The following is a 12,632-nucleotide window of genomic DNA, read 5'->3' on the forward strand; positions in this document are numbered from 1 at the left end:
TTTAGACTTTGATTAGTACTTTCAACATCAAAATGGGCTATTTTATTTTCCAACGAGTTTTTAGTTAATTTTAATTGTTCAAAAGCAAAAACGAAATATTTAGTTTCGTGATTTTTTTTTATTAGATACTAGATTTGGTCGCATCAACATCGTGATTACGGTTGGAGAAAAAATAGTGTATATTATTTGGTTCTAAAGTGTATCTTTTTTTGCCTCGCAATGATTGCTTTCGCTCGGCTACGTGTTGCGCACTTTAGAACCTAATAATATATTTAATATACTATTTTTATTTTATAAAAAAGCAATAAAAACCTCAATCAACATTGGCCTGTTTGCGTAAAACATTATGAAGTACTTTAAAATAGATGAAAAATAAAAAAGTGGGGTGAAATATACCATTTTACTTTCCACTGATTTCAGTTTAGAAAGTTCATCTAAAACGTCCGATAATAATCGAATCATTAAACCCGAGTCATTCAGATGAGAATTGGGTTTGAAATAATAAACAATGCTTTTGAAATTACCAAAAAATATGTTTGGTAAAGATAAATTAAGTCGGGAAAATTGAAAATCATTTCATTATTGTTTTAGAGGGGCATAAACGAAAAAAAATTGATTAGCGATTTATCATGCTTACGATAACCTAAAACGTTTCCAAAATTTCAGAGCAGTTTCAAAGTTAAAGTGCAAGATGCTGCAATTTTGCTTTTTTTTTTCGAAAAACCCAGGCAACATGATGTCGTCTTTTTCACGTGAATAAATGGTCATCAATTACGTCATAGTGACCAAAGATTTCACGTGATACTGACGTACCAATGACGGTCAAATGTCTCGTCCAGATGACGTCATTTTGTAACGAACTATTGACGTGATGTACTGACGTCTTAGAGACGGCATTTATTGTCCATTTTAAGACGTTTTTTATATTTTGATTTTTAGATTAAATATGCAATAAATAAAACGCTGAAATAATTTTATATTTTTATATTGTTTACCTTAAATAAAATATTATAATTCGTTATAATCACCGGGTAAACCCCAAAACAAAATATATACATATTAATTAAAGTTAAAACAAATTAGTGTAAAAAAATTAAATTTACTACAATTCTGTACAACCAACAATGAACTTCAATAAACAAATAAAAAAATATATGTCAATTAAACAAATTAAAGATAAACCATTCCTAAGAACACAAACAAATGTACATGCAGGTAATTACGAGTATAATTAGTATAAACAAAAAAAAAAAGGATAATATACAATATATAATCAAAAATAAACGTTGCAATAAAATATGCTATTTAAAGAAAAATCATTTTTAAAAACACAAAGAAATCTATTTAGTTACAAATAATACTAAAAGAAAACTATAATAAGCTATAAATCAGTCTTAAAAACACAAACAAATCTATTTACAAAAAATATTAAAAAAAAAAAACTAAAATAAAAGGGAAAAGACAATTGAATCGTATTGTTGAAGTTACTTGATTTGAAAATGCACTGTAAAACTTTCTAATTCAGACTTGACTGTCCCCAACACACAAAAAAGTACCGTTAAGAATTAATTCTGTTTTAACAATCATATTAATAACCTAAGTTTTTTAAGTTTGCCTCAATTTATTGCATTGAAAAGAAAAACCCGTTAGAGTGCACGGATTAATGGAAATGCAATCATTTTTTCGTCTATGGGCAATAGCAAGCATTTGGCTATTATTAAATTTAAGGGATTACAACTTAAAGCAGAAGACAAATTCTGCATTTTAAAAATGCTAAATTTACTTGAATCTAACGGATAATCGTAAAACGGTTGCATTGATAAAAACGTATAGCCTATCAGGAAAATCTTGTCAATGGTTTTTACCACAGCATAGATAACAATCAGTAGGGACAGCTCGTGTCGGCGCCTTTGTTCTTTCTGACCCGAATTTTAAGCCGTCATGGATGGTCGTTGCCTAAACTATTCCTAGATGTCGCCACCCAATTTAAAAAGTATCACTTCATTTAAAATTTCAAAAATTGATTCGTGTACGCAATATTACAAACTGTGTAGTTTGCTCAAATCGTATAATCATGAATCGCAATAAGAAAAAAAAAGTCGATATTTAAATTATAAACACGATGATTTGTTACAGTTTTTATTTTATTACTTATACAATTTGACAATTCGCACATTCTTTCCCTGAATACTTGAGGTTTAATTATCATTGTAAAAATAATGCAATAAATACATCTAAAAAGAAAGAGGTTTATTTAAGAAAAAATAAATAAATAAAATAAAAATTAAATTACAAAAAGGAAAAAAGTTAATGCTGCCAAATTATTTTTTTTCTATTAATTTTTTCACCTTTGGCATTTGTAAATTTAAAGCTAGCATTTACAAATTTTAGTGCATAAAATAATCTCATCCTAGCATACAAAGCAAGCAAATAATCGTATGGAAAGTTTTGGCATGGATGAACAAATGTAGCTTGCTTATATAAATTTAAAAATTTCAACATAGTAGTTGTTTGTAAAATTATATTTTCAAAATTTTCACTAAAAATTTGCTCTAATTCACAAATGTAAAAAAAGAAATTATCGTTATATTATAATTTTTTGTTACGTGTAGTTTGTTCCTTATTACTTTTATATTAAATTTTACCACAACAACGGAATCATATATAATAAATTTTTTATATTTATTTCATAACCACCGTTGTTGTTCGTTTGCGACGACTTTTTAAACAAAAAGTGTGTTATGTTTACTATCTTTTCCAAGAATTCCAAACACGAGGGAGAGAATAAGGCAGGCGCACAACAGGGATCCTGTATGAAAATTCATCGGACGAAGATTTTACCTTTTATTGTGAAAATTACATTTTTATACTATTTGTACAATTCTACTGGAAAAGCAGTCTTAAACAAGCAAAACCGGCAAAAATATTGTAACAAAACTGCCAAATTTCAAATATTTTAGACTAAAGTCACTAGATCTACTATTACTTTTAGAAAGTACGGCAAACTGCCTGTGGTCGGAATTCGACAGAGAGGAACCTAACCTATGTGTTAAACAAAGATAGCGCGAGGCTAGTAATTTTCGCTATCTGTCAACGAAAGTTTGATGTGTTTACGATTTGAGGTTACGACAGACTGTACTAGAATTATTGAGTTAACGGACCGGAAAGAACACTATTCCAGTCCCAAAGTAACTCCAGCCCTATTCAACGAGAAAGTGTCACCGGTAACCAGCAAACAGTCGTGGAAGACGTGTTACCATCAAGGCAATTGACGGCCAAATGACAGTAACAGGATCGCCATACTGGAAGCAAAAAATACCTGCTGTGGAAAAGACGGAGCATAACAAGGACACAGATATATTTCTATTTCATAAAAGTTACTAATTGCCACACATTTCAAGATCGAGTCACATTATTTTAGACGTCAGTTGGGCGCCCTCATTCGGTCATAATGCGAACGACCACCCACGAAAACGGGTCACGAAAAACGGCGAGCCGTCTCTACTGATTGTTATCTATGCTGTGGTTTTTACAATGAAGCGAAATGTGCCATGTATAGTAAGTTACCAAAAAGAATCGTAGTATTACAGGCACCTATCTGTATACCGGGTGTTTCTTTTATTTGATACAACCCCTGTAAATTTTTTATTTTTAAAGATAAATCTGTAGTTCTTTGAGCAAATTTGTATCATTTTAAAAGATCTAGTGATGGCAACAATTTTTCTATTGTTTTTCAAGCAACTAGATTTTGAAATAAACGGACAATTTTGGAGATATTTTACTAAATAACTTTTTTATTATTGATTTTAGAATATCGGTTGCTTTTGATTTTTTGTAGTGAAAAAATCAATCTTTCCATTTATGAAAAAATATACCTAGTGTTCCATTAAAAAAAAATAAGTTGACGTCATTTCCGGTTCTACCGCCAGTGATAATAAAAATGTGTGTTTACCATCATATAAATCTTTTAGAATGATACAAATTTGGTTAAAGAACTACGGGTTTATCTTCAAGAATAAAAAAGTTAGAGGGGTTGTATCAAATAAAAGAAACACCCTGTATGTATAATCTCCAATATTATGTTATATATGTATATATGAATTCATTGTATTTTTTTAACTTACAAAGAAATATGCTTGTTCTAATAGGCAAAGATAATCTTGTAATTCGTCAAAATTTGTTTAGGTGTGGTCTTGGCGTAACTTCTATATTTGTTTACTTTTTCAGTTGTCAGATTTGATGACGTTTCCATGTTGGAGATTTTTTCACTCGTTTCCTTTAGCATTTCTTTCGTTTCGCACATGTGTTTTGTATTTGTTTCAAATCTAGAATAAAATTATGTTCATTAGCATTAGTTCATAAAAAATTGCAATAACATACCTTTGCAATATTTTATGGAGCCTTATTTTCAAAAACAATCACCGTAAGTTCTTCATAATCAGTGGGAGTATCTTCAGTGATTAATTGTGGTCTTTCTAGCTTATCTGAAAAAACTGCTTTTGTTATCTACGTACAGTTATCAAAAATAACAGAAACACGTACAAATTAAAATGATTACTTTATTAGATATTAACTTACCTAGTGTAAATAAGTACAACCCACACAGAATGGCAGAAATTTTCACAAAACTGCGTTAAAAATGAAGTGAGTAACGGATACACGAGAAAGTTTCGGTGGTTGAGAACCAACTGGAAATATTAGAATGCTTCACTGTGAAGTGCAATAAACATAAATACCGAAAAAAGGGAAAGTCCGAATGCACACCCCAAACATCTGATGTATTGTATAGTAAATGCGGAAGTTGAGCATTATTTTTTCATTAGATGAAATAAATTTAATAATACTAAATATTAATCACTCTCTAATTTTTTTGGTAACCATCATCACTTTATAAACGTCTTTATAAAATCAAAATTCGACGAAGGAATTCTTCAAGACCTTGTCCCATTTTAGGGACAATGGACAAAGAATTTTTATGACTTTGTTTGTGTCGTTGGGTCTTTTATATAATAATAATAATAATTTTATATAATATTATACGCTCAACCCCGGATGTTCTATTTATAATTTGCCAAGCAGGTACTTACAAAATAACACTTCCAGAGTAAACAAGTTTTCAGAAATAATTATTTTATTAGAAATTATTAGAATGAAAAAACTTGTCTCTGGTGTATTTCTAATAAAGCCGTTGTATTTTTTGCTCTAAATATAATTAAGCATTTTGAAGGCCACTTTTTAAAGAATACGACGACCCACATCTAATTGATCATATAATCTATAAAAAATGACGAACAAAAGACGGCCTTTTGACGTTATTAATTGACGTCAGAAGTAAGTCATAAAAATCTCGTCATTATCACGTGATTTTTTGGGCGAATGACGTCGCCGACGAGTTATGATCAAAAATTGACGTGAATTAGACGACAGTCTGCTGCTTGGGAATTTGGATGTCCAAGACAAAAATTCAATAGGGGTTCATAAAGCACATGTGCAGGAGTATCTTATTTTATAAAATTTAAATAATACATATTTACTACTGTAAATTTTGGAGATGACGTCAACAAATTGTTGGTAAGGGTGATTCGCTAAATTTTGATCATCCACATCATATTCGTGATACACATATAAAATTTAACAACTGGTTCAGTAGTTTCAGAGATTACTTGTTTTATAAAATCCGAACAGACGGTAGACAGACAGACGGAAGCGGGCCACCTATTGTTTCGTATTGAGTTTACGCTCTGAAAGTAAAAAGATGCTCTTATTAAATATCCACATACGTATATCGTTTACTGCATACGTGAAAAATGTACATATTTAAATAATTGTATAAACAAAAGAAGTAGACTGTTTCGGAGCCTACCAGGAAATTTTCCAGTGTCTCAGCGGCACAGTCCGACAGTGGATAACGTCATCAAATTGTGGGTGGGATGGTCAGACAAATTTCGGTTAGCGTTTTACCATCTACATCAGTGATTTTCAATCTAGGGGTCGCGAAGCCTTACTTGGGGGGTCGCGGACCGAAAGGGAGATAAAGGTACAGAACAACATTTGTAGGTTTTCCACTCACCACTGCAATAAAATGACAATCAAAATCAGTGAGAAGGCTGTGCCTGTTTATTTTTCAATATTTTTTCAAAACGTGGGTCTATCTTTGCAACGCAAACAATCAAATCGTTCTCTAATTGGAGTCTATTTCTTTTCTTATTTTTAATGTTTACATTGTAAAGAATGTTAGCTACGATGTGGCAAATGGTACTAACAATTTCAACGCTTCATTTTGTAGCTCTGGATATTCCTCTTTCTCTTAATCCAGAAGACGTCAATTGTTTCTAAATGGAATTCCATTTGCAGCATTTCGTTGGCAGCTAGGTGAATAAGATTTGCTTTTATATTTGTTGTCAGATCAGCCAATTACACTAACATATCCAAAAAAGGATTCATTATTCATCTTTGCCCATTGAGAGGCCTCTTCTGGAAAGTAACTTATTAGTTTCTCTTCCAGATCATGCAATAATAATCATAATAAAAGATATGGGGGGGGGGTCGCCACAATTGTTTTTAATCGTTAGGGGGTCGCGTGTTCAAAAAGGTTGAAAAACACTGATCTACATGATAGGTATTCTGTAACGACCACTTAATTCCGTCGCCACTTTATTAAAATAATACGCAATTTCGGGAAAACGAGTATAATAATGGCATAATATTTACAAAGTACATTATTCTAATTACAAACTAGATCGACTGTATCTAGCCGCGACCGAACGGGGAGAGAGCGAGTAGCTCGTCCGTGAGGGTTGTTTAGGGTTGCCTCCTAATGTGACTCGATCTTGAAATGTGTGGCAATTAGTAACTTTTATGAAATAGAAATATATCTGTGTCCTTGTTATGCTCCGTCTTTTCGACAGCAGGTATTTTTTGCTTCAAGGATGGCGATCCTGTTACTGTCATTTGGTCATCAATTGCCTTGGTGGCAGGGGTCCTGAAATGAGATAGCCTTCACCTTATCCTCTCACTGCGTGGTTCAGAGCCCGCCGCCAGAGGTCGGAATAAAAAGATATCTGTAAAAGCTGATTGGCGCAGATTTTCAAAATTTTAAAATTTGTTTACACCCCCTCCTCTTCTACCCTTTGTCATCACTTTCACCCCAAATGAATCACCATTCAATCACTCAGTTCATTTACGTTTTTCTCGTTTTTCTGCGTGATTTGTGTTTGAAACGACTTGTGAATTTATTTTATTGAATTTCAGTGTCTAATTTACAAATGTGAGTACATAAGTTTGATTTTACAATATTATTATTATTATCAATTTTTGTAGAAAAAAATGCAAGGCAGTCATACATGTTCTGTACACGAATGTGCTGCGAGATTGAAACCCATCTTTAGGTTTCCACACCCAAATCGGGGCCTTGATCGGTTTCTCGCGTGGGTTAAAGCCGCGAATAACCCAAAATTCGTGGTTTTGACCCACGACCAAATTCACCGAAGGGGGTACATTTGTTTCCAGCATTTTCAACCCGAGGATTATGTACCAGGAACACAAAGGCTGCGTCGATCTGCAGTACCAACCATTTTGCCTCCTCGAGGTAAACAAATTGAAAGTTGCTAGAAAACAAATATTACGATATCTTTACTTATAGATGATAACGAACTGCGTTCATCACTCGAAGCAGATCAGATCGACGTGTCCAATGTAGGGCCACAAACCATTGATCTCACTTTCCTCACTCCAGAAAAAGAATGCCCGTACTTTCATGCAATAGCAAATTTAACTCCACGTACGAGACGAACTCCAAGTTCTCAAAGTAAGTAACCATTGCAACTATTTCAGTATGTATAGCACTAACTATTTTCCACTTTATAGGTTTAGCTACTAAACTGGAGACTCTCGGGGGTAGAAGTGCATGGAGTACTGGCGTTCCAGTGCGACAACTGAATTTTGGAGCAGGTATTGTAGTGCTAAAAAAATTAAATAAATCGAGAGAAAATAATATTACTTACCTTACAGAAGAGGATGGGATCAATGAGCTCCCTGGTGCTGGGCCTTCGGGGTTACAAAATATTCCAAAAATAGGTAAGAAACTGTAATGTTTGACCCCATGTTTTACAAATGATAAAATATAAAACTGTGGTGGATTGCAAAACTTCATCATTTGTTTATAAAACAACATTTTTGTACCGCAGCGTGGCGTCACTTCGCTTTTCTGTGCGTATATGTCATATGTTCATTAATCGCCAACACCTGTCAAAGCAGGTAAAAAAGCAGTGGCGTAACTTCGGCTGGTGAAACACCTTTTTGTTTCGACTTGAGATTGTAATGTTTTTGTATTGACAAAAAAATATTTTATTATATTTACATTGGTAAATTTACCAATAATAAATATAATAAAAATAAAATAAAACATTTTAGGTATGTGTTTTATTAATTTTTATAGTAAAAATGATGAAATTAGTTCGCATCAGCCTTCAAACCGTACAGTAATAATTCTTTTACTGCATAGCAACCTCAAATTCATTAAAACAAAATATATTATACGCGCCTCCATAGAAAAGTCTTTTCACAACTCGTATACTATTAAGTTAACTTATAATTAATTTATATTGCCCATTTTTAGATTTTGCTGGAAACTTTGTACCTGCCAGGCAGTCGGTGGATACTTCCAAGTCCATGACCAAGACTCCACGTATGTATTTTGATATACAGACTAAAAATGATGAAATTAATTCATATTCGTGTACATTACAGGAAAAATATTAGATCGGCTGGGGATCAAAGGGACCACCGTCAATTTTAGCAGCAATGAAACCCTGCTGTACGTGGAGGCGAAACGCCTGCAAAGGCAAGTGGGGAGACTGCAGAGGCAGGCACAAAAGCGCAAAAGCGCACTTCATTCTGTTAAACAACTTCTGCGAGATCGACAACTGGTTCATCTCGTGGAAGGGTTGTCTCCCCTACAGCAGAGATTTTTTAACAGCCAGATTAGAAATGTAAATCGTAAACCGAAAGGCAGAAGTTTTACGTTTGAGGAGAAGGTAGATGCCATTGCCATTTGGAAACATGGCCCAAAAACGTATAAACTTCTGTCAAGAATGTTTACGCTGCCGTCTATTGACACTCTGAGGGCAACCCTAAATAAAGTTCCAATAGAACCGGGTATCAACAAACCCATTTTCGAAGTTCTCAGAAAGCAAGTATGTCGCAGAATGGACAGTAAGTACAATTTATGTACTCTCATCTTTGATGAAATGTCCATTCAGCCTCACCTCGACTACTTGCCTTGTGAGGACAGAGTTGTGGGTTTTGAAGATCACGGTACAACAAGGTCGGAAAAAATTGCAGACCATGTTTGCGTATTTATGCTAAGAGGAATTTTCAAAAGGTGGAAGCAGCCTGTTGCTTTTGCTTTTTGCAAAAACTCTATGTCTGCTGCAAACATTGTCCGTTTTTATAAAGAGATTGTGAAAGAAGCAACAGCGGTCGGCTTAAACATCATTGCTTCAGTTTGTGATCAAGGTATTACAAACAGTGCCGCAATCAATATGCTTTTACAAGAAACCAAACGACGTGCTATTTTGGGAAATGAAGAGGAAGTTGAAGAGAATGTGATAAGAATTGGTGATCACGAAGTTATCCCTCTCTTTGATCCTCCTCATCTTCTAAAAAGTATGCGAAACAATCTTCTCACCAAAGGGAGGGTATTCTATGCTTGGTGGTAACACGTCTTCCACGACTGTTTGCTGGTTACCGGTGACACTTTCTCGTTGAATAGGGCTGGAGTTACTTTGGGACTGGAATAGTGTTCTTTCCGGTCCGTTAACTCGATAATTCTAGTACAGTCTGTCGTAACCTCAAATCGTAAACACATTAAACTTTCGTTGACAGTTCCTACATTTGATAGCGAAAATTACTAGCCTCGCGCTATCTTTGTTTAACACATAGGTTAGGTTCCTCTCTGTCGAATTCCGACCACAGGCAGTTTGCCGTACTTTCTAAAAGTAATAGTAGATCCACGACCTGCTGCATTAGTTAATACGGCCTGTTCATAACTGTAGTTCCACTGTATCCTCCGATTTTAGTGAGGGCGCTAGCGGATGGGCGCATTTTAGGAATTTTTATTATTTTATGTTGGTTGGATGGTACTCACTGTTTTTTGGTGTCAAATCTGACATTCAAATTAAAATTCTCTTGAGAATCTTTAAGCGCGCTGAAAGTAGTTATTTGTGAAGTCCATTTGTTATTGTTCGTTGTTTTTCTTTTTGATTTGCAGTTTTCGTTCCATTTTTATTTGTTTTGTGGTGTTTCGTTCCCATTTTGTCGTTTCAACTCGTTTAGTGTTTCGTTATTATTTCATAGTTTAATTAGTGTTTGTTTTTTGTTGTTTTGTTCCTATTTGGTCGTTTAACTTCAGTTAGTGGTTCGTTATTATTACATAGTTTAAGTTGTTACGTTAATTTTACTGGGACGAAAATGCGGTTCCACAAAAAATGCATTGTGCCCCAGTGCCCTGCCAAGTACTCAAAGTCTTTCCATCAGTTTCCCTCTGAGCCCCTCTTAAGAGAAAAATGGCTACATAAAGTAGAGAAGTTTTGTTGTAAGAAAAGCTTATTGAACACTTATTTTTTTTAATACTAAATATTAATTATTATAGCTCCAACGCAGCAGATCGTCAGTCAGTACTCAACCATTTGCAATTTGCACTTTAAACCCACAGATTTTAAGTTTGCAGCAAATGGTAGTAAACGCTTGCAAAAAAATGCAGTTCCAACAGTTTTTCATGTATATTTATTTACATTTTAAACTTAACAGAAATAAAATTATAGTTTTTATAGGGTGACGATGCTTATTACGCATCCATACACGAATCCTTCGTTGCCCTTGCCCAGTCTTCTACTCCTTTAAATATCAAGCCCTCATCATCCATTATTCCTGTAATTACAATCCTTACAACTGTGAAAATATAAGCGAACAGTACATTAATACCGTAATTTAAAGTTAGGAGTAAAATTATTTTTCTGTTCCTACCTATTTTCACACTTTTTTAGAACTTTCCTCTAATAATTATTTATTTTAGAGTACTGTTACTCCAAGATTATCTCCTCCCTCCCAATCAACATCCACGTGTCCAACATCGACAGAAGAACCTCCAGTAATATTTTATTGGCAGTTAATAAATTTTAATCATATTTTTTTAAATTGTAGAATCCTGATTTAAGTCACTCAACAATTCCTTCTGAACCTGAGTCCTTATATAATGAATCCCAAACATTAAGTTCCAATACTGATCTTCGTCTTGATGATATATCAAAACTTAAACTTGAAATCAAAAAACTGAAAATGAAAGTAAACCGTTTGGACAAACAGAACAAACTGAAAAATAAACAGCTACAAAAACTGCAATTAAAAATTGACAATCAAACGAATCAAGCCCGTATATTCGAAAAAATTGAAGCTGATGCCAAGAATAACGACCCAAAAGCCACATTTCTATTAGACCAAATATTAAATTACAACAAACAAAAATCTAGATGGTCAGAAGTAACTGTAAGATCATGTATTGCCTGGAGGATTTCATCCCCAAAGGGATACAACTATGGTAAAGCTTCTATATTGAAATTACCTAGTCGAAGTACTTTAGAACGGTATATAGGAAATGGACAAGATGTTACAGGACTTATAGAGGCACGCTTGAAAGCAGAAGCCGAAGTGCTACAACCCGTTGAAAGGATTTGTAGTTTAATTGTTGACGACATGTCCATCAAGGAAAAACTGTGTTACAGCCGCACAGAAGACAAATTCTATGGGTTAGAGACTACCAATGAGAGTAGTCAAACAATTGGAAAAAAACCAACGTTGGCCAACAAAATGTTATGTTACGTTGTTCACGGCATGACTACTAAGTACACGATACCCGCCGGATATTTCTTCCATCGAACTCTAAAAAACATAGATTTTGTGAATTTGACGTTAAAAGTAATGAAACTTTTACATAATTGCGGATTTACAGTTTTAAGAATTGTGACAGATAACCATAAGTCAAATGTGGCCCTTTTCAAATCTCTGTCATCAAGTAATAATTTAATGACTCATATTCAACATCCAATAGAACCAACAATACCATTATTTATGAGCTTTGATTACTGTCATATTATTAAAAATTTGAGGAACATATTTTTGGACCATGACATGCATTCTGGTAACGGTATAATTTCTGCACGATTTTTAAAGAAAATATATGATATGCAACACAAATTAATTGTTAAACCGGTAAAGTTTTTGACCAGGAAGCATATTTGCCCAACCAATTTAGAAAAGATGAACGTCCGTCGTGCTGTGCAAGTATTTTCCATAGAAGTAAGAGCAGCAATAGAGTATTTGGGAAAATATAACAATCCAGGTTTTGTTGATGTTGAAGAGACTCTAAAGTTTATGGAAATGATGCACACATTTTTTAAAATTCATGATGTCAATGACAAAACTCAGCACATCCGGCAACTAAATGAAGATAGTGCTCCATATACAGATATTAATGATGAACGCCTTCTCTGGATGTTAAAAACTTTACCTGCTTATATAGATTCCATTCAACTATCTTCAAAGGCAAATAAAATGACGGGATTGACTAAAGAGAC

General features: G+C 33.7%; 1 protein-coding gene across 1 annotated transcript; it reads left to right on the plus strand.

Moving 5' to 3' along the window:
- The first annotated feature begins 7,326 nt into the window (after positions 1-7,326).
- LOC135134020 (uncharacterized) lies at positions 7,327-10,834 on the plus strand. The gene is made up of 7 exons (XM_064062586.1): positions 7,327-7,588; positions 7,643-7,807; positions 7,867-7,950; positions 8,011-8,076; positions 8,618-8,686; positions 8,749-10,594; positions 10,652-10,834. The coding sequence occupies exons 1-6, from the start codon at positions 7,327-7,329 to the stop codon at positions 9,717-9,719; spliced, it is 1,617 nt and encodes a 538-aa protein (XP_063918656.1). The 3' UTR covers positions 9,720-10,594; positions 10,652-10,834.
- Positions 10,835-12,632: the final 1,798 nt, after the last annotated feature.

Source organism: Zophobas morio, unplaced genomic scaffold, assembly GCF_036711695.1.
Source record: "Zophobas morio isolate AGI-343-1 ecotype UQ-CSIRO unplaced genomic scaffold, CSIRO_AGI_Zmor_V1 ptg000023l, whole genome shotgun sequence".
Lineage (NCBI taxonomy): Eukaryota > Metazoa > Arthropoda > Insecta > Coleoptera > Tenebrionidae > Zophobas > Zophobas morio.

What these genes read in the sequence shown, in the direction of transcription:
- LOC135134020 (XM_064062586.1), top strand. Translation starts at nt 7,327, where the DNA reads ATGCAAGGCAGTCATACATGTTCTGTACACGAATGTGCTGCGAGATTG. An exon ending in AACCATTTTGCCTCCTCGAG is followed by an intron (nt 7,589 to 7,642) that starts GTAAACAAATTG and finishes CTTTACTTATAG; the next exon opens with ATGATAACGAACTGCGTTCA. An exon ending in ACGAACTCCAAGTTCTCAAA is followed by an intron (nt 7,808 to 7,866) that starts GTAAGTAACCAT and finishes TCCACTTTATAG; the next exon opens with GTTTAGCTACTAAACTGGAG.